At 37.9% G+C, this 20,975-nt stretch overlaps 1 protein-coding gene across 1 annotated transcript; it reads left to right on the forward strand.

Annotated features, from left to right (window-relative positions):
• Window positions 1-10,204: 10,204 nt before the first annotated feature.
• On the forward strand, window positions 10,205-10,663 carry LOC308337496 (small ribosomal subunit protein uS8-like; the record flags this gene model as incomplete). Its single annotated transcript, XM_080795586.1, has 1 exon — window positions 10,205-10,663. One exon carries the CDS (start codon window positions 10,205-10,207, stop codon window positions 10,661-10,663), a length of 459 nt encoding a protein of 152 aa, XP_080651712.1.
• Between the last annotated feature and the right edge of the window lie 10,312 nt (window positions 10,664-20,975).

Raw genomic sequence — 20,975 nt, forward strand, 5'->3', positions numbered from 1 at the left:
CAGGGATCAATCCCAGGACCCCAAGATCATGACCTGAGCCAAAGGCAGAGGCTTTAACCACTGAGCCACCCAGGTGCCCCAGTAATACTGGGCTTATAAAATGAGTTTGGATATTTTCCTCTCCTCAATTTTTTTTGAAGAGTTTGAGAAGAATAGGCATTAATTTTTGTTTAAATGTTTGATAGAATTCCTCACTAAAACCATTTGGTTCTGGGCTTTTGTTAGTTGGGAAGTTTTTGATTACTGCTTCTGTGTCCTTAGGTGAAGGTCTGTTCACATTTTCCACATCTTCCTGATTCAGTCTTGGTAGGTTGTATGTTTCTAGGAATTCATCCATTTATTCTAGGTTATCCAATTTGTTGTCCTATAATAGTTCTACTAGTCATTATGAGCATTTATATTTCTGTGGAATCAAATATGCTGCTTTCTTTTTCATTTCTGATTTTATTTATTTGAATATTTTCTCTTTTTTTCTTAGTTTTATCTAAAGGTTTGTCAATTTTGTTTATTGTTTCAAAAAACCCACTCTGGATTTTGATGATATTTCCTAATGTTTCTCTGGTTTTACTTCATTAATCTCTGCTTTGGCATTTATTACTTCCTTCATTCTGCTAACTTAGGACTCAATTTGTTCTTTTTCTAGTTCTTAGAGGTGTAAAGTTAGATTGTTATTTGAGATCTCTCTGTACCCCTAATATATGCATTTGTCACTATAAAATTCATTCTAAGAACTGATTTTGCAGCATCCCAGACATTTTGATGTGTTGTTTCCATTTTCATTTGTTTTAGGTTCCTTTTTTTGAAAATTTTTAAAATTTTAAGTAGGTTCTACACCAAATGTGAGGCTCAAACTCATGAACCTGAGATCGAATTGCATGCTCTGGTGACTGAACCAGCCAGGCACCCCCGTTTTAAAATACTTATAAATTTCCCTTTGATTTTCTTTAAACCACGGATTGTTCAGTAGTGTGTTGTTTACTTCCTAAATGCTTGTAAATTTCCCAAATTTCCTCTTGTTATTGATTTCTAATTTCATATCACTGTGTTCAGAAAAGAGACTTTGTTTAATTTTAATGTTCTTCAATATACTAAGGCTTGTTTTATGACCTAACATATGATCTCGTCTGGAGAATGTTCCATGTCCACTTGAGAAGAATGTGCACACTGTTGCTGTGGGATGAAATGTTTTATATATGTCTATTCATTCCATTTGGTCTAAAGTATATTTCAAATCAGGGCGCCTGAGTGGCTCACTTGGTTAGAATCTGACTCTTGATTTCAGGGTAGGTCATGATCTCAGGGTCCTGGGATTGAGCTCCACATTCGGCTTGGTGCTCAGCATGGAGTCTACTTGTCCCTCTCCCTCTCCCTCTGTGCACTCTCTCTCTCTCTCTCTCTCAAATAAATAAATAAATAAAATCTTAATGAAAAAAACAACTCTTTAAAAATATATAAAAAATAAGTATAGTTCAAGCCCAATGTTTCCTTACTGATTTTCTGTCTAAATGATCTATTGCTGGAAAATGGGATATCAAAGTCACTATTATTGTATTGTTGTCTATTTTTCCCTTCAGATATGTTAGTATTTACTTAATTAGTATTATTAATTAATTAGTTTTATTATAAAAATAATAAATATATTATAAATATAAATAAATACTATTAATTAGTATTATTAGTATACTTAGTATTCCAATGTTAGATGCATGTATATATTTATAATTGTTAAATTCTTTTGATGGATTGACCCCTTTATCATTATTTAATAACCTTTGTCTCTTATTACAGCTTTTAAGTTAAAGTCTATTTTGTCTGATTATAAGTTAAGATACCACTGCTCTCTTTTTGTTTCCATTTGCATGGAATAACTTTTTCTATCCCCTTATTCTGAATTTATGTGTGCCTCTAAAGTTCAAGTCAGTCTCCTGGAGGTACCATGTAGTTGGGTCTTGTTTTTTAGTCAATTCAACCACTCAATGCCTTTAGATTAGAGAATTTAATCTACTTACATTTAAGGTAATTATTGATAGATAAGGACCTACTAATGCCATCTTCTTGTTTTCTGGCTATCTTATAGTTCCATTGTTCCTTTCTTCCTCTCTTGCTGTCTTCATTTGTGAATTGATGATTTTCCATAGTGATCTGCTTTCATTCTCTGTCTCTCGAGTATCTACTCTAGGCTTTTGATTGATAGTTACCATGAGGCTTACATAAAACATTCTGGAGGACAGCTTGGCACCAAGCTTCCATCTAGGGGAATGTTCTAAGCCCGGGAAAATGATTGGGCCATCTTGAAAAAGGGCAGTAAGTTGAATGATTGCTGTTCTCCCAGCAGATCTCGTGAAAAAATTATCAAGTGGGATTCTTCCTGGCTCCTCTACATGGTATTCATTGGCAAAATGTCCCTTTCTCTGAGAGCCATACTTCAGTATAATAACATGAAAATGCACAAACTGATAAAACTAAGATTATACAACATAAACTGATGATTCTCCAACTGAAACAACTTGAAGGAAATTATCCCAAGATCTTCGAGCCACCTTAGACTTCCCTAAAACCTCCTCTTGACCAGGACACCTGGAGATGTTGCAAGGCACATTGAGCTAAAGTTTGTCCAAAAAATAAGTCAACTAACTGAAGAATCTTAATGACTCCCCTCCAGGAATATGCTCTTGTCTGTCCTCAGATAACTTTAAACACACTGTGTGAAATAATATTCTCAGTCAATAGGCATCATGCTCCCTTCTCTGCTAGACATTGGAGTCACCTACTCCATCCTCAGCACCTCGCATCTTCCCACTATCATCCCTCACTATGGCCATATAATCTCAGTGGGGGAATAACATAATTTACCTTATTCTTTTCTCCTTTCTAAACCCCTTTTCCTATTTCTTGGATCCCAAGATGACCAACATAGTCTTTTTGTTACATTCCACAACATCCATTAATCTATTAGGCAGAGGCTTTCTTGGAATGTTATGTTAATAATATGTTTACCACTGGACTAACACTTGACATCTAAATAACCTCCTCCACTCATCTTTGCCCTCTATATGTTGTGATAGATCATTCCAGTTTCCTATGGGTGCGTGTGTGTGTGTGTGCGCACACGCGCGTGTGCACACACACACACACACACACATGCACAAACTTCTGCAAGCCCTTGGCAGTCCTCACATTCAGAACATGCTCACTCACATTCCTGAGTTTCTTTGAGCTCCAGGATAACAGACGTGGGATTTACTGGGAAGCCAAGCCCTTAAAAGGCAAATAGACTCCAATATGCCCCTCCCTAAGCTACCTACATATCCTTCAATACCTGAAGAAATTGAAAGTCTCAGGCCTATTATTTAAGGGCTCCTTGAAAAAAACCCTACCCCCCTACACTGTCTATGCAAAAGTCTAACAGGAAAAGATAAGTTAACTCAAGATCTCTAGGCCATAAATAAAATAGTAAAAGCTAGGTTCCCTTTAGTCCCAAATCCTAATACTATACTACTCACTTGTATATTCCCTGACACTACTTACTTCACTGTTGTTGACCTGGGTTCTGTCTTCTTTCATATACCCCTCCACCTTGATTCCCAACACCTACTTGCCTTCACCTGGGAAAATCAACACGACATTTGGATTATTATACCTCAGGGATTTACAGGAGACCTACCTATTTTTTTCCAGGCTTTAAACGTAAATTTAAAGGATTTGACTTTCCCTTGTAATTCAATCCTCATTCAATATGTAGATGATTATCTTTCTTTGTTCCAGAACATTCTATAGATCATTGACAGATAACAAATAAATAAGATTCAAAAGAGACATAAAGTTTCCGGAGACAAAATATAACAATTTTGTCCTCAGGTACATTATCTAAGACATAACATCTCCCTTAAGGAAAAAAAAAAACTTTGTCCCCGTAACACATTAAGACTTTCCTCAATTACTCTTTACTTAAAATAAAGAGAGAATTCCAGGGTTTTCCAAGACTGGTGGCTATTGTAAGAGGGGCTTTAACCTCTGCTATAGCCTCCCCTTCATATAGTATGACTATGGAAACAGTGTCTAAACCCCTACCACAGGACTTATCTTCTACAGTACCATCTGATCCTTAAAAATCTCCTTTTCCTCTGCCCCTACCTTGGTCCTCCCAAATTATTCTTGCTATTCATGCTAATAAAGAGTGGCTGGTTAGTACCAAGGTGGAGAGTAAGAAGACTATCCTACAAAAATTTGGGATTGTGTGTTTTGGTAGGTCTGGTGGTTGTCTGAGGGACTAGTTTCTATGTTCACCTTTGAATTGGCACTTGGACTACAGTGACTACTCATGGACGTTTAAAATGTGAATGTTTCAGGAATGTTACTCAGCAATAAAAAAAAAAAAGAATGAGATCTTGCCACTGGCAACAGCATGGATGGGCCTAGAAGGTATAATGCTAAGTGAAATAAGTAAGTCAGAGAAAGACAAATACCATATGATTTCATTCATATGTGGAATTAAAGAAACAAAACAAATGAACAAAGAAAAAAGAGACCAAAAAACCAGACTCTTAGCTATAGAGAACAAACTGGTGGTTACCAGAAGGAAAGTGGATGGGGGGGGCAGTGGTGAAACAGGTGAAAGGATTATGAGGACACTTACCTTAATGAACACTGAGTAATATATAAAATAGTGGAATCATTATATTGTATACTTGAAACTAATATAACAATCTATGTTAGTTGTACTTCAATTAAAAAAAAGAATGTGAATGTTCTAAAAGCCACCAAAGCATGCATACGCTTTAAAATATTTAAAATGGTAAATCTAACATTTATTTTACCACAAAAAATTGTGCTATTTTCAGTGCTTTCTTTTTTTTCTATTTTATTTTTTTATTTTTTCATTTTTTCAGTGTTCCAAGATTCATTGTTTACGCACCACACCCAGTGCTCCATGCAATATGTGTCCTCCTTAACACCCACCACCAGGTTCACCCAACCCTCACCCCCTCCCTCCAAAACCCTCAGTTTGATTCTCAGAGTCCACAGTCTCTCATGTTTTGTCTCCCCCTTCAATTTCCCCCAACTCACTTCTCCTCTACATCTCCCAATGTCTTCCATGTTATTCCTTAAGCTCCACAAGTAAGTGAAACCATATGATAATTGACTCTCTCTACTTGACTTCACTCAGCATAATCTACTCCAGTCCTGTCCATGTTGATACAAAAGTTGGGTATTCACCCCTTCTGAAGGAGGCATAATACTCCATTGTATATATGGACCATATCTTCTTTATCCATTCGTCCGTTGAAGGGCATCTTGGTTCTTTCCACAGTTTGGCAACTGTGGCCATTGCTGCTATGAACACTGGGGTACAGATGGCCCTTCCTTTCACTACATCTGTATCTTCGGGGTAAATACCCAGTAGTGCAATTGCAGGGTCATAGGGTAGCTCTATTTTTAATTTCTTAAGGAATCTTCACACTGTTTTCCAAAGTGGCTGCACCAACTTGCATTCCCACCAACAGTGCTTTCTTAGGGTCATGTCATGATATGCTTTGATGTTTATTCAACAAGCTCTCCTAATTTTTCGTACAAAACATTTTTTTAATTTTTTAAAATATTTTATTTTTAAGTAATCACTACACCCAAAGTGGGGCTCACTTACAATCCCAAGATCCAGAGTTGCATGCTCTACTAAGCTAGCAAGGAGCCTCCTCAATAAATTTTTTAAAAGGTTATATAGCAGTTAGAATGGCCAAAATTAGCAAGACAGGAAACAACGTGTGTTGGAGAGGATGTGGAGAAAGGGGAACCCTCTTCCACTGTTGGTGGGAATGCAAACTGGTGCAGCCACTTTGGAGAACAGTGTGGAGATTCCTCAGGAAATTAAAAATAGATCTTCCCTATGACCCTGCAATTGCACTGCTGGGTATTTACCCCAAAGATACAGATGTAGTGAAAAGAAGGGCCATCTGTACCCCAATGTTTATAGCAGCAATGGCCACGGTCGCCAAACTGTGGAAAGAACCAAGATGCCCTTCAACGGATGAATGGATAAGGAAGATGTGGTCCATATACACTATGGAGTATTATGCCTCCATCAGAAAGGACGAATACCCAACTTTTGTAGCAACATGGACAGGACTGGAAGAGATTATGCTGAGTGAAATAAGTCAAACAGAGAAAGTCAAGTATCATATGGTTTCACTTATTGGTGGAGCATAACAAATAATATAGAGGACAAGGGTAGATGGAGAGGAGAAAGGAGTTGAGGGAAATTGGAAGGGGAGGTGAACCATGAGAGACTATGGACTCTGAAAAACAACCTGAGGGTTTTGAAGGGGTGGGGTGGGAGGGTGGGGGAACCAGGTGGTGGGTATTAGGGAGGGCACAGATTGCATGGAGCACTGGGTGTGGTGAAAAAACAATGAATACTGTTACGCTGAAAATAAATAAAAAATTAAAAAAAAAAGGTTATATAGCAAAACAATATGGGAAGATTATACATTTCAACTGAAAAATTTGCTTTTCTTCAATTTCCCAACATAACTTTTCCTATCTGAACAATTCAAATTAAATTCAGCAAGTAATTTCTAAATGTTGACTTCATGGACTATTGCATAGCTCTGATCCACGGTACCACATAAAACAAGTAGCATACATAACACATGTACACGCTTCATAAGTAATGGAATAGTGAGAAATCAGGATCATTCAAGCTCTACTAGCACAAATAACCATGATAGGATCATCTATTTGGCAGTTGTTCAAAGAAACCAAATAATATATGTAGACAAACTGTTAATGTTAAAACATTACACATAAAAACATTTGACACCGGATCCATGAGAAAATTCTGGCAGGACTAGGATCTTTCAAAAATATATGGGAATATATTGAAAACACGTGGGAATCAGATATGCAGGAAGCAATCAGAATTGGTAGGACTATAGTACTTTTCAGTAGCACGAGAAATTTCTGATTTTAAATTGACATTGAACATTCTCATTGGCTTCTGTTGAGAATATATCACTCTTCAAGCTATACTAACTTTCCACAGAAACATACACTACAATAATGATTCAGAAAAGGAACGAATTAAATTCCACTACTACATAGAAACCTTCAGATGAATCTTAAATGAAGTCCAGAGGTTGTAAGAAAAGTAGGAGAAACAGAAGGAAAATTGGGGACTGCAAATGAACCAATCTCTTGGTTTCCAAACTTCAAACCACCTTTTGTTTCTTCCCTGGGCCCTAAATTGAAATTATTTTTTCTACTAAACTGCATTTAGTAAGCCATAATTAATTCATGCCATCTGTATTATTACTATTTTCCAGGTTCACTGCTGATTCAAATTTTAACCAATAATTCATAATTAGAAAGGTTTTATAATAATATTATGAAATCACATAAATCACTGTCATGTTTGTGATAAGTGATAAAGTCAAGCAAGCCTACAGAAACTTATGTACTGTTCACTGATACCAATCATTGGATGTGGCCATCTATCTGTGCTCAAGTCCAAGATTAGTCACCCACTGGGCATGTTTAAATATCATGACACTGACATGGGGCTCTGCTCTCCATGACTGTTGCACTGACTACCCACCTAGAAATTCCTATGATGTCACCAAGAGCCAATCAGGTGTTCTTTCTCTGATACTGATTTTATATAAACCAGACAAAAAGCAAAGATACTTGACATTTTGGTTAGCTTGTTCAGTCCCCTATCAGGGAACATGCACAACAGTCATTAAAATTTTGAAATAGTGTAAACAAATGCTTATTCTTTTATTTCTATACACATATAAAAATAAGGATGTTAAATAAGTAAGTTTTTTAGTTAAACTATAATTACATATTAAGTTATATTAAATTAGTTAAATTAAATTATATTATATATATATAAATTATATGGCAATACTGGTTTTTAAAGACAGAAAAGAAATTGCATTAGACTTAAATTTAAATAAAATACATTCAAAGTAATCACTCAGCTGACGTGTTCTTACAGCACTTAGTACATATCTTTATTATAGGAATGTCATTATATTATTCCAATGATTTTCTTATCCTCGTGATCCCAGTACATATCGCAGCACCTGGGGGCACCTGGGTGGCTCAGTGGGTTGATCCGCTGCCTTCGGCTCGGGTCATGATCCCAGGGTCCTGGGATCGAGCCCCGCATTGGGCTTTCTGCTCAGCGGGAAGCCTGCTTTCCTTCCTCTCTCTGCCTGCCTCTCTGCCTACTTGTGATCTCTGTCTGTCAAATAAATAAATAAAATCTTTAAAAAAAAAACATATTGCAGCACCTGGTAGGTAATAGGTAGTTAATGCATATCTGTTGAACAGAGGGCCTGAAGAGTATCAGTCTTTTAAACTTGATTTTGTTCCACAAAAGAAAAGAGGTATGTTGTTTCCTAAGACAAAATGTGTATGTGAAAGACATGAGAATGTCAAGGAAGCAAAAGTAAACCCCAGCTCTACATCTAAATGTTTCAACAAACAATTGCACAATAAGTTTCTTCCTTCCCCTCGGGCCCACTACTGCTCAATAATGGTGCGAAGTCCTGCAGTTTAAACTAGTGATTAGAAAGGAGCCTTGGAAATCACACAGACCTGGGTCCATAGCCTGGCAATGTTACCTAGTACGTGTTTGGGGGCAAGTCACTTATTGTCATCAAACATAATTTTTCTCGTCAATGAAATAACATGATAATACCAGCTTCAAAGGGCATCTGAAGGCCAGACCTACCCTAGAACCATTAAGGCCTTAGTGAAGATATTTATGACCAAATAAAATGCAGGGCACTTTTTTTTTCCTTTCTTAAATCTACGTATAGTTGACACACATATAGTTGAAACAAAATACCGTATTAGTTTTAGATGAACAATAGTGATTCAACAATTTCTCTGTTACACACACACACACACACACACACAATTATAAATGAGGCCAGACAAGTATTATTGTTTCTGTCTTTTGGATGAAAAATGAGAAGGCAAAATATTGTAGTAGAATAAAGCTTAGATTTCAGAGTCAGACCTGGGTTTAAATCCTGGCTCTCTGCAATCTAGAGCAAGTTACCTAAGCTATCTGAACCTCAGTCTTCCTAATCTGTAAAATGGGTATAATATTGCCTACCCTCAAACAGCTGTTTGAGGTATAAAATGAGAAAACAGGAGGCATTCAACACATGGTCACAGTTATTATTATCAAGCCCCAGCAAAATAAAGGGACTTGTCTCAGTTTATCCTCTTTTTTTAAAGATTTTATTTATTTGGGGTGCCTGGGTGGCTCAGTGGGTTAAAGCCTCTGCCTTCGGCTCAGGTCATGGTGTCAGGGTTCTGGGATGGAGCCCTGCATAGGGCTCTCTGCTCAGCGGGGAGCCTGATCCCCCCTCTCTCTCTGCCTGCCTCTCTACCTACTTGTGATCTCTGTCTGTCAAATAAATAAATAAATCTTTAAAAAAAAAAGAAACCAGATTTTAAAAATGGTCTGATCTATCTATTTATTTATTTACTTATTTATTTTTAAAGATTTTATTTATTTATTTGTCAAAGAGAGAAAGAGAGGAGAGACAGAGAACACACAAGCAGGGGAAGAGGCAGGCAGAAGGATAAGAAGGCTCCTCGCTCCATCCCAGGACCCATGGTGACCTGAGCCGAAGGCAGATGCTTAACCAACTAAATCACCCAGGCATCCCTATTTTATTGATTTATTTTAAAAAAACTGGTTTAAAAAAAAAAAACAAATCAGGTCTCTGCTGGTTTCCTATGGCAACAAACATTTATTAAATTTTCTTCATTTGTTGAAATTCTTAGAAACATGCCATGTTTACACAATACCAAATCAATCAGTGTAACAGTGATACATTCAATCAATGTATGGCATTGTTCTCATGGCATCAATATGAATTTTCTGCTATGGAGTTGCTGTTACAGTATTAAATATGATGCCAACAGAAGAGAACTGCCCACATGAAAGATCTAGGCACAGAGAAATTCTGTATCATTAAAGGAACTATATTAACAGTGTCTCAGGACACACAGTATCACAAACTAAAAGTAGAATTGAGAATCTGGATATATTTATAAATATGGAAGTATATTAACTGTGCAAATATTCTCTAATAGAACATCAGAAAAAGCTAAGGAAACTGTTTCCACTACTATTTGAAGAGTAAATTGGTATATCACACACTTGAAAAGACTAAGTACAATGTGCAAAGCAGTCTGCTTAAAAACGAAATGCATGTTCTTTCCACCATCTTTGAGGGCCGCCATAAGGGTATGCTCGAATGCCGTGGCAGAGGCTCTCAAGAGCACTAACAATGCTGAAAAGAGAGGCAAACGCCAGGTTCTTATTCAGTCATGCTCCAAAGTTATCATCCCGTTTCTAACTGTGATGATGAAACATGGTTACATTGGGGAATTTGAAATTCTTGATAATCACAGAGCTGGGAAAACTGTTGTGAATCTCACAGGCAGTTTAAACAAATATGGATTGATCAGCCCCACATGTGAGGTACAACTCAAAGATCTAGAAAAATGGCAGAATAATCTGCTCCAGTCCCACCAGTTTGGTTTCATCGTACTGACAACTTCAGCTGGCACGATGGACCATGAAGAAGCAAGACAAAAAGACATAGGAGGGGGAAATCCTGGAGTTCTTCTCTAGAGATGTAATACATACATGCAAATAAAATGCCTCCATGGAGAAAAAATAGAAATGAATGGTAATTGAATGAATAATTTTTTACCTACCTTAAAAAAAAGTCATAGCTTTTGCCAATTAGTTTAAGATTGCTCTTTTTTAGGTACATATCAAGATTTTAAAATTTTTAAAAATTAAAGCTTAAAAACAAATTTATTTGTAAGATTTCATTAAATTATCCACAAATTTCATTAGATTAAATTTTAAAATTTCATAAAAATATCTCAATAATATTAAGAAACCAACAGTAGTAATTACTTTTTCCCCCATCACAAAATACCCAAATTTATCCACGCAGCTGACTAGCCAAAGTAAAAATCTTCAGAAGAAAATTGAAAATTTGCTGAGATAACACAGAAATTTGGGAAAGTCCTATTCATAACCTCATGGCTCCCAAGCCTTCTACTTTACCTATACTGAATTAGAATCAGCTAGGACAATGTTGTAATGTGATAAGTTCTGGGTGTTATGTGCAACTAATGAATCACTGAACATTATATCAAAAACTAATTGTGTTCTATACATTGGCTAATTGAACTTAGATAAAAATAAAGTAAAATAAATCTTTTTTTTTAAATCCTCCAAATGGAACAAACACCAAAAATATTAAACACAAATGGCGCTACCACTCATACTAACTCCCATTAAATATCCTATTCATTTACATGCCTTTCTTCTCTGGACTGAAATGCAATATCCCAGGGCAATATCCCATGTTTGGTGGTGTCATGGGAGCACATTTTTCATTTGATAAACATTTGGCCAGGGGTTGATGATACATCAAACAAGCAGATGCTCCCTGCTTACAAAGGGCATAGAGTCTATATGGGAGAAGACCTAAATAAAATTGTGCAAATGCTATATGTAGGGGCGTCCTAAATTGAAAAGAGAGGATAGAACAGGTACCTGACATGTGCTGGGGTCCATGGGAAGCAGATTCACAGACAGAAATTAGCATGCAACAAATGTGTTGAGAATGCTCTCAGAAGCAACACTGGGAGGGGAGTAAATGAAGCAGGATTAGGAAGAGGAAGGAGTTGGTCTGTGATACAGACAAGGCAAAAACCTCAGTTCATCTCATGGGGAGCTTTGGGGATAGAATGGCCCTTAAAAGTTTTTTCAAACTGAGGTAAGAAATCTGAGTGTATGTATCATTGCATCAGCCAGTCACTGGATATGGGGTCCCTCTTCCCCCAGCCACTCAGAGAATATAAACCCTGAAACCCTGGAGAGGAACTCAGCTGAGAACTGCCAGCCACCTATACTCTCAAGAGCTGAGGTGATGAGTATTTCAGTTTTGTAGGCTTTGGGGAGAAAGGGAATTGGGCAATACAAGACAGCATCCGTTACCACCCAACCTTTGTTTCACTCAGATCTATGTGCTTCACGTTACTTCTAAAAGCAGATCCTTTAGGAATTTCGTGGGCTTTTCCTGAGGAAAGCATCTAAGAGAAGAGTTACCAGAATGAGCCACCGCTCCCATGCTGAAGCTGGTCTCCAGGCCCCATCTAATTCTCACTCATCTCCCTTTTACACTATCCATTCTAGATAAAACTTGCCCTCAACTATCAGCTCTCCAAGTTGGTGGATTACCTGATAGGGTGACCCAAACCATCATCCTTGATCAGCCTGAGACTCCAGCTACAAGGCTCTTTTCAGGCCATGGCTGCTTCACCTGTTCATTCATTGTTAAAACTGGGCAAGAAAACAGCAAGAGAAATGCAAGTGGGTCACCTGGGTGCCAGACATATCCTCTCAGCACCACTGTCTCCTGATGATCAGGGTCAGTGATTCCTGCCATTTAGTGACTCCTTTCTGTGCTAGCTCACCATTAATGTTTGATGAGAGCCTTGCTATGTGCCCTGGTGGAAGTACTCCCCTCTGGGAACCAAGACTCCTGAACCGACAGGATCCAGAGCTCTGGGAACAGGAAGGATAAATTCTTAAAGTAGGTCACCGGGAGTGATGGTGGGTGAGGCCACTACAATGTGCATGCCTTGTTTCCTGGACTCACGCATTCTCACTACCAGGAACATAGCACAAGGTACTGGCTGCTGTGATCAAATGTTTACGTTCCCCCCAAACTGATATGCTGAAATCCTAATGCCCAAAGATGATGGTATTAGGTGCGGCCTCTGAGAGGTACACAGGTCATGAGGGTGATGTCTCCATGAATGAGATCAGTGCCCTTGCAAAAAAGAGACTCCAGAGATATCGGAAGCCCCTTCCACCATGACATAGCTAGAAGGCAATGGCTATGAACCAGAATAGAGCTCTCACCAACCTTGACCTGAGACTTCCTAGCATCCAGAACTGTGAGAAATAAAATTCTGTTGTTTATAAGCTACCTAGTCTGTGGGACAAACTAAGAGACTGATGCTTAATTTAGAGTGCATTCTGTGCCCTTGAAGATGATGCCTTATCCCAGGTGAGGATCACCTCTGCGCTGATACCTCAGCTGTCTATTTATTTCCTCACTCTCAGGCTGGCAGCATGTCAGTCATGTGTCATGTGATAGGACTAACTAGTAGATCTCATGATTATGTGTCCACCGCTGTACCTTTCTTTAGTGTAAAATAAGGCCTCAGTCTGATGTTCTTACCTCACAGGGTGAGGAACAAACGTGAGGGTTCTGCCAATGAGCAGGTAAGTCTATTCCAATTACACATCCAGGGACTCGGGAAATAATCATTCTGGGGTAGGCACGAGGATATTTCAGAAAGAAGGGGAAGTGTGAAAAATGTATAATGTCCTGAAACAGCTGGTGGTTTAATGTAATTGCAAGCACAGCAGCGGGGCTGGAGCACAGGATTTTGGGGGTAGGGGGAAAGTGAAGTGAGAGGTAGGAAAAGGGCAGGTAATATAGACCACTGAATGTAACGCTAAAGAATTTTGACATTATTTTAAACAACAAAACACTGCGCTGAAATTTGCATTTTCTAGTAGTTTAAACAGCAAAATACTGTGCTAAAATCTGCATTTTCTAAGACTTTACTCTGCAACAATGTGAATGTCAGATTGGAGAGGGGAAGACTTGTCAGGAAGACTTGCAAAAGAGAGCATGTGGGGTGCGAGAAAAAGTGTATTCAAAAATCACCATAGGTTTTTGGCCTGAGAAACTAGAAGTGAACGGAGATGGAGAAAACTGCAGGAGGAGCTTGTCTGGGGGAGAAGATTAGCCGTTCAGTTGGACATATTAGGTATCTAAGTGAAGATGTCAAGGAGGCAGTTGGATTTATTAATATGGAGTTCAGGGGAGCACTCCAAGCTGGCAATATAAATCCGGGGAACACTAGCAAACAGATAAAATGTAAAATTAAGGTGTTGAAAGAGATCTCCAGTGGAATGAGTATAAATAACAACAGAGGTCTAAAACTGAGCCTGGCACTTTCCAGAATTTAGAAGACAGGAGGGTGAGGAGGAATCAGGAGAATGAGAAGGAGCGACCAATGAGAGATTAGGAAAACATGACCCTGGAAGCTGAGTGAAGCAAATATTTCTGAGAGGAAGGAGGAATCAGCTATGTCAAATGCTGCTAAATCCAGTGGGCTGAGAAATGAGGACTAGCCACTGGATTAAGAAATGCAGAGGTCATCAGTGACCTTCACTTCACCGAGAGCACTCTTTATGGAAAGGCAGAAGCAAAGGTCTGGATTTTAAGAAGAAGAATTTAAGACAAGCTATATAGACAACTATCTTCAAGAGTGTTGGTCTGAAGCAGGACAGAGAAATGTGGTAGCAACTGGCTAAGGGAGAAGAGTGATCAAGAGGTCAAGATAGCTAATTTTTGGTTTTGGTGATTTTGTTTTGTTTAGTTAGATTTTTTTTTTTTTTTTTTGGATGGGAGAAGTAACAGCATAGTTGTCTTCTGATGTGAAATATCTGGTAGGAGAAAAGGCATGATGTGGGAGGGAGCTCGTAGCATTGTGGGAGAAGCACTGACATGTTAGAAAGTGAGGGAGTTCAGGGTCTGGTCTAAGAAACAGGCAGACTGGTCTTTCGGTGGGAGCACGGGTCCCGGCCAGTCAGAGCAGGAGAGACAGATACAGGCAGGTGAGGAGGTGCAGTACTGGAAGGCTGGCAATGTCTCTTCTAATGGCTTCCACCTTCCTAGTGAAGTAGGAAGCACAGCTGTTTGTTTCTTTAAGTGTTTGCTTGCTTAGTGTTTGAACTTCAGAGCACACTGCCTTAATCCATTCACTCTGCCAGCCTCTAATTGTCTTTTTATTCCATCTGAAAATTCCCTGGTGGCCAGAGGTTTCTGCAGTCAATAACGTCTATGGAGAGAGAAGACAAGAAGTGGCCAAATAATTCCAATTGATATTGTGGAGACGACTTCAGTCTGTAATACACAACCAAGAAGTTTCAGGGGAAATTAACTTCTTGAGTTGGACCTTAACATGGAGTATATTTGATCCAGTTCTGTGATATTTCTCCTTCTACCCTGCTCTGCTAGCTTCACTGCAGTATTCAAGGCTTTGGCCTTGGGCTGTAAAAGTCTTTCTAGTTCTTATGGTCCACATTAAACAAGACCCTACGCTGCCAGCTTTCATCTTCAAGATAAGAGAAATCATCTCTTAAGGCAGTGGATATAAAAGACTTAGAGAGGTGGTTCTCAAACTTGGCTGATCACTGTACTCATCTGAATCACTCATTAAAAAATATATATCCCAGGGTGTCTCTCTTAAGTATAGATTAAAGCAGGGCTCAGATATGATGTTACCTAAACTCATGCAACCTTGGGGGACTCACCAGTAACAGGAGATTGAAACACATTTTTATTTCTAGTACAGTGCCTGGAATACTGTGGAAGTGAAAAGAATGTTTAAAGAATGATAGTTCTTTTCCCTTTTTATCCCTCTCCCCTAGCACACCTAGTCTTTTCTCTATTTTTTATTGTGTCAAAATACACATAACATAAAATTTACCATTTTAACCATTTTTAAGTATACAATTCAGTTGCATTAGTATATCCATACTGTTGTGGAACTCCTCCCTGGTTTTTAAATTTTTTTATTGGAATACTTTCAGATTCACAGGAAAAAAAATGCAAAGTAGTACAGATTCCCCACATACTACTTATTCAGTTCCCATACTGTTAACATTCTATGATATGATGTAATATTTGTCAAAACTAAGATACTAACACTGACTATAGACTTAATTTACATTTCAACGGCTTTTTTTGTTGTTGTTGTTGTTTAAATTTCTTTTTCTATTCCTGGATCCAATCCAGGACATACCTCTATTAAAAGAATATGTGTTAACTTTTTAGCAAGGGCTTTCTAAAATCATTACACTTTGAATACCTGAGATCCGCTTTATTTTTCTGTTAACAAGTTGAATTTTTCCCTTTTTATGTATTAGGGTAGAAACAGCCCATACCAGGGCACCTAAGTAGCTCAGTTGGTTAAACATCTGCCTTTGGCTCAGATCATGATCTCGGGGTCCTGGAATCAAGCCCCATGTGGGCTCCCTGCTCAGCAGGGAGTCTGCTTCTCATCCTCTCCCTCTTCCCCTGTCCCTTCCCTTGATCATGCTCTCTCTCTCTCTCAAATAAAAAAAAATAAAATCTTTAAAAAAAGAAACAACCAATGACTTCTAGGCACCAAGAAAAAATATGGTTCCTTATGGACAAGTAGTGTATCCCTCAGATGCAAAGGCAGCTGTGCCGCCAGCCACTGATACAGCTTTAGAAGCAACCTCTATACCCTGACTTTAGCTTATAAAGAGGGAGTAAGGAATGGTATATATGAAGCTATACTACATAAAAGACACTAAGCATTATGAGCAAGACCCTACTCCTTGGCAGGGAAAATCAACCTTGGGCTCATAAAGTGATCCTTTATCCATCCAACATTTATTGTGATCCTACTACATGCTAACATTATGGTAGGCACTTGAAATACAATGACAAATAAGGCAAAGTCTGTGTTCTCGATGTGCTCAGTTTAATGGAAGAGATGAACATGTAAGAAATCAATTATAATACATCATAATAAAGGCTAGACTCGAGGCAAATGTAGGTTCCAATGACTATGATGAGGCCAAGTAAGACTTTTCCTTGAAAAGATGATGGCTAAGCTGAAAGAAGAAAAAGCCCATCAAGGATGGGGAGAGAAGAGTGTATTACAAGTAGAGTGAATGTGAAGAAAAGAACAGGGACCTGAGAAAATGGGTCAAATCTGGTCTTTAAGTAGTTTGCTATGGTTCAAGTGTTAGTGTATGTACTTGGGAGTAGATGGTATATGACCGAAAACAGGTGAGACCAGTTATGTGGGAAAGACTGAACATGGTATGAGATGTTCATGAATTTAGCTTAATTCTGAATGGGATGCAGGTTCATTAAAGGAGTGATCAACTTTTTCTTTCTACTAAATTATACCTGCTTGGATGCAATGTTAAACCAATGTCAAAAATTGCCTATCTCTAGGCTTCTTATTCTATGAGAAAAGCTAACTACTATTTGTTTAACCTATTGTCAATAGTTTCTAGCAATTGTAGCCTTATGAATTCTTGGCTTATAACCTACATTCTCCACCACTGCCTTACGTTCCAGTCTCCCACTGAGGTTATGACTTCATGACACCTGGCAGTACTATCCCATCCCCAGACTTATTCCCAGTAAAGCCAATGTTGCCTGATAAAAACAAAGCAGGCACACATGGAAAATATACTTGAGTGCTAGAGAAAGCACATATAATTAACATCCTGTAAGAAGAGAGATAAGTGAAAATAAGGAATGCAAAATAATCAGCTGACATTTCCACAGCTGTCTTGTGTGTAAGCCATACTCAACGACTTCCTGGAACTTCTGCCTCTGAAACAATACTTGCTGCAGAAAGTAGAATCAGAGGTACCAACGGCTCTCTGCATTGGGTAAATTGATCACAAAGAGTTTTTGGCCAATTAGTCAGATGTGACCAACTAAGGTGAGAGGGTGAAGTGCATGAGGGTTATGAGCAGGGCTGAACCTTCTGTGTTATTTAGGTGGGATGGTGGGTCTGTGTGAGCACTTTAAGCATACTCATTTAACAGTTCAGTTCTATTAACTCTACAACATAAGAGGGAAAGGAGTTAAACCAGAAAAACTCATCTCACTGTAATGAAGTGCTGTGATTTCAATTATCTGAACTGCTATATTTCACCAAAATGTTTAAAAGTGGAATAACAAGCACGTCTTGTGTTTTTTACTGCTCAACTAAAATTTAAAAAAAAAGATAATCAAGGTTATATTCAATGCCTCCATTTCAAATGAAATAGTATCAATAAATTTTGAGTTATTGAGTGCATTTTCTTCATTCTATTAATTACACTCTTCAGTGCAATTCTGGGCTATTAGAAAGGAAGTGTGCTTAGTAATACCAAAGAGACAAATAAAAATCTTTTTAGAGGATTATCATTATAGGTATTTAGACCACAAAAACTAGTAAGTTTTAGTGAATACTTGTTCCAAATCATAGTATTAACAATTACTGAAATGTTGAAAGAGTATACTTTTTATTTTTAAAAGCTTTATTTATTTTAGAGAGAGAGGAAGGGCAGAGGGAAAGGGAGAGAAAGAATCCCAAGCAGATTCCACACTTGGCATGGAGCCCAACACGGCTCAATCCCAGGACCATGAGATTGTGACTTGAGCCAAAGCCAAGAGCTGGACCCTAAATCAACTGAGCCACCCAGGTGCCCCAAGAGCATACTTTTAAAAAATGGTTTATCTGCTTCTTTTGCATATTACAATGACTTCTCTTGCTAACATGATAATAATAGTACCATCTCTGAGTCTTACTTTTTCTAGCTGTTAAATTGTTAGAATTCTTGCTAGGTTAGGTATTATGAGAACTAATGAGAAATTTCTCATAAAGTGGTTAGAGCCTTGGGAACAATAATCTTCTCTATATAGAATGTTTTTCTGTCTTTAGGGAGGCATCTCAGTGCAGTGGAAAACCACAGGTTTTGAAAGTAAAGAGACTTTGGTACAAAATACTAACTCTCCTTGGACAAGTCATTAAATCTGAGCCTCAGTTTTCTCCCTTTCAAAATGGAGACAAACACTCATTCTGTTAGAATGATTTTTACATAAAATAAGCTTATTTTGAGATGATTTAAATATTAGGCATTATGTTGCAAAACAAATGTGCATAGAATTTGATTTATATCCACAAAAGGCAAAACCAGAAATGTCTCAAAATGACCACAAGAGCTGGGTAAGACTTCAGGGACATAAAGGACCAAGATCAGCTTAGGATCAGAGCAGGCCAAGGAACTTCAGGGTACAGAAAAAGAGCAAATATCCTATTCCTTATCCCCATCAATAGGTGGTATGAACCCGATACAATCTACTACCTAGAAGCAGGGAGCTGAAATGGAAAGAGTTTCAAATTTGCAATTAAAAAATCATGTACCCCACATTAAGCAGCATTTTTCTGCCTCTAGCAGCTTTGGTAACCTCTTTGTAGTGGGTATTAAAATTTACAAAGTGGCTGGTAGTGGCTTTTTCCTATTACTATAATTTTAAAAAAATACCCTCAAATTCTCTTTAGCTTCAAAAATGTTCCCATATTGCAGATGCATATTTTTGTTTAATTAAAGTCATTTTAGGGGCATGTGAGTGGCTCAGTGGGTTAAGTGTCCAACTCTTGATTTCAGCTCAAGTCCTGATCTCAGGGTTGTGAGATTAAGCCCTGCATCAGGCTCTGCACTGGGTGTGGAACCTGCTTAAAATTCTTTCTCTCCCAGGGTTCCTGGGTGGCTCAGTCAGTTAAGCACCTGACTCTTGATTTCCCCTTAGGTCATGATCTCAGGGTTGTGAGATTGCGCCTGTGTCCACTCTGCACTCAGCACAGAGTTAGCTTCTCTCTCTCTCTCTCTCTCTCCCCATCGCTCATAAATGAATGAATAAATAAATAAATAAAATCTTAAAAAAATAAATACAGTCGTTTTCATTTTCCAATCCAAGGTGACTGAGATGCCTTGAAGTAAGCATTTTAACTGCTAATAGTGCTTTGGAAAGAAATTACCATATATTTTCTAAAGAAAAAAAACCTGAAAATACTGGAAAACTGATCTCTGGCTCTATGCAAACTTATCCAGCCCATATGACTTTCCCAAAGGAAGATTATTCCCTAAGTGTCCCTAGTAGTAATGTTTGAGATTCTCCAAAAATGTATCTTGAGAAAAATTAGGCTTTAAATTATGGGACTTTAAAAGGCTTTACTCTTTAAGATTTTTTTTAAAATTTATTTGACAGACAGAGATCACAAGTAGACAGAGAGGCAGGCAGAGAGAGAGGAGGAAGCAGGCTCCCTGGGGAGCAGAGAGCCCGATGCGGGGCTCGATCCCAGGACCCTGGGATCATGACCTGAGCCAAAGGCAGAGGCTTTAACCCTCTGAGCCACCCAGGCACCCCAGCTTTACTCTTAACATATTTTTTAGTTTACCTTTCTTCTTTTAACAACATGAAACTGGTTTATGAGAGATGCTCACTGCAGCATTATTTACAATAGCCAAGATATGGAAGCAACCAAAGTGTCCATCAATAGACAAATGGATAAAGAAGATGTGGTGTGTACACACATACACATACACACACACACACACAGGAGTATTACTCAGCCATTAAAAAGAATGAGATCTTGCCATCTGTGACAACACAGATAGACCTACAGGATATTATGCTAAGTGAAATAGGTCAGACAGACAAAGACAAATACCATATGATTTCACTTATGAGTGGACTCTAAAAAACAAAATGAACAAACAAAACAAAACACACTCATAAAACAAACATGATTGCCAGCAGAAAGGAGTTTGGCAGATGGATGAAGTAGGTGAAGGTGATTAAGAGGTACAATTTTCCAGTAATAAACAAGTCATGGGGATATAATGTACAGCATAGGTAATATAGTCAATTTTGTAATAACTTTGTATAGCAACAGATGGTAACTAGGCTTATTGTGTTGAGCATTTCATAATGTATAGAATATGAAATCACTATGTTGTACATCTGAAATTAATACAATATGTATGTCAATTATTATTTAATTTTTTTAAAAAGTGTTTACTCATTTCCATATATGAGCATGGTACTATTTAAGATGTTTTTAATATTACTAATATGATTTACAAATATAAAATTAAGTAAATAGTTAATGCTGCAATCTAATGCAATAAAAATAAAATAGAACTAAATTCATCTTGAATCAAATTATCTTTCACACACACAAATCCTGATTATAAAGACGAGAAACATGTTCCAATTATTCTGTCCTTATCCTTT

The sequence above is a fragment of the Martes martes genome, assembly GCF_963455335.1.
Source record: "Martes martes genome assembly, chromosome: X".
Classification (NCBI taxonomy): Eukaryota; Metazoa; Chordata; class Mammalia; order Carnivora; family Mustelidae; genus Martes; species Martes martes.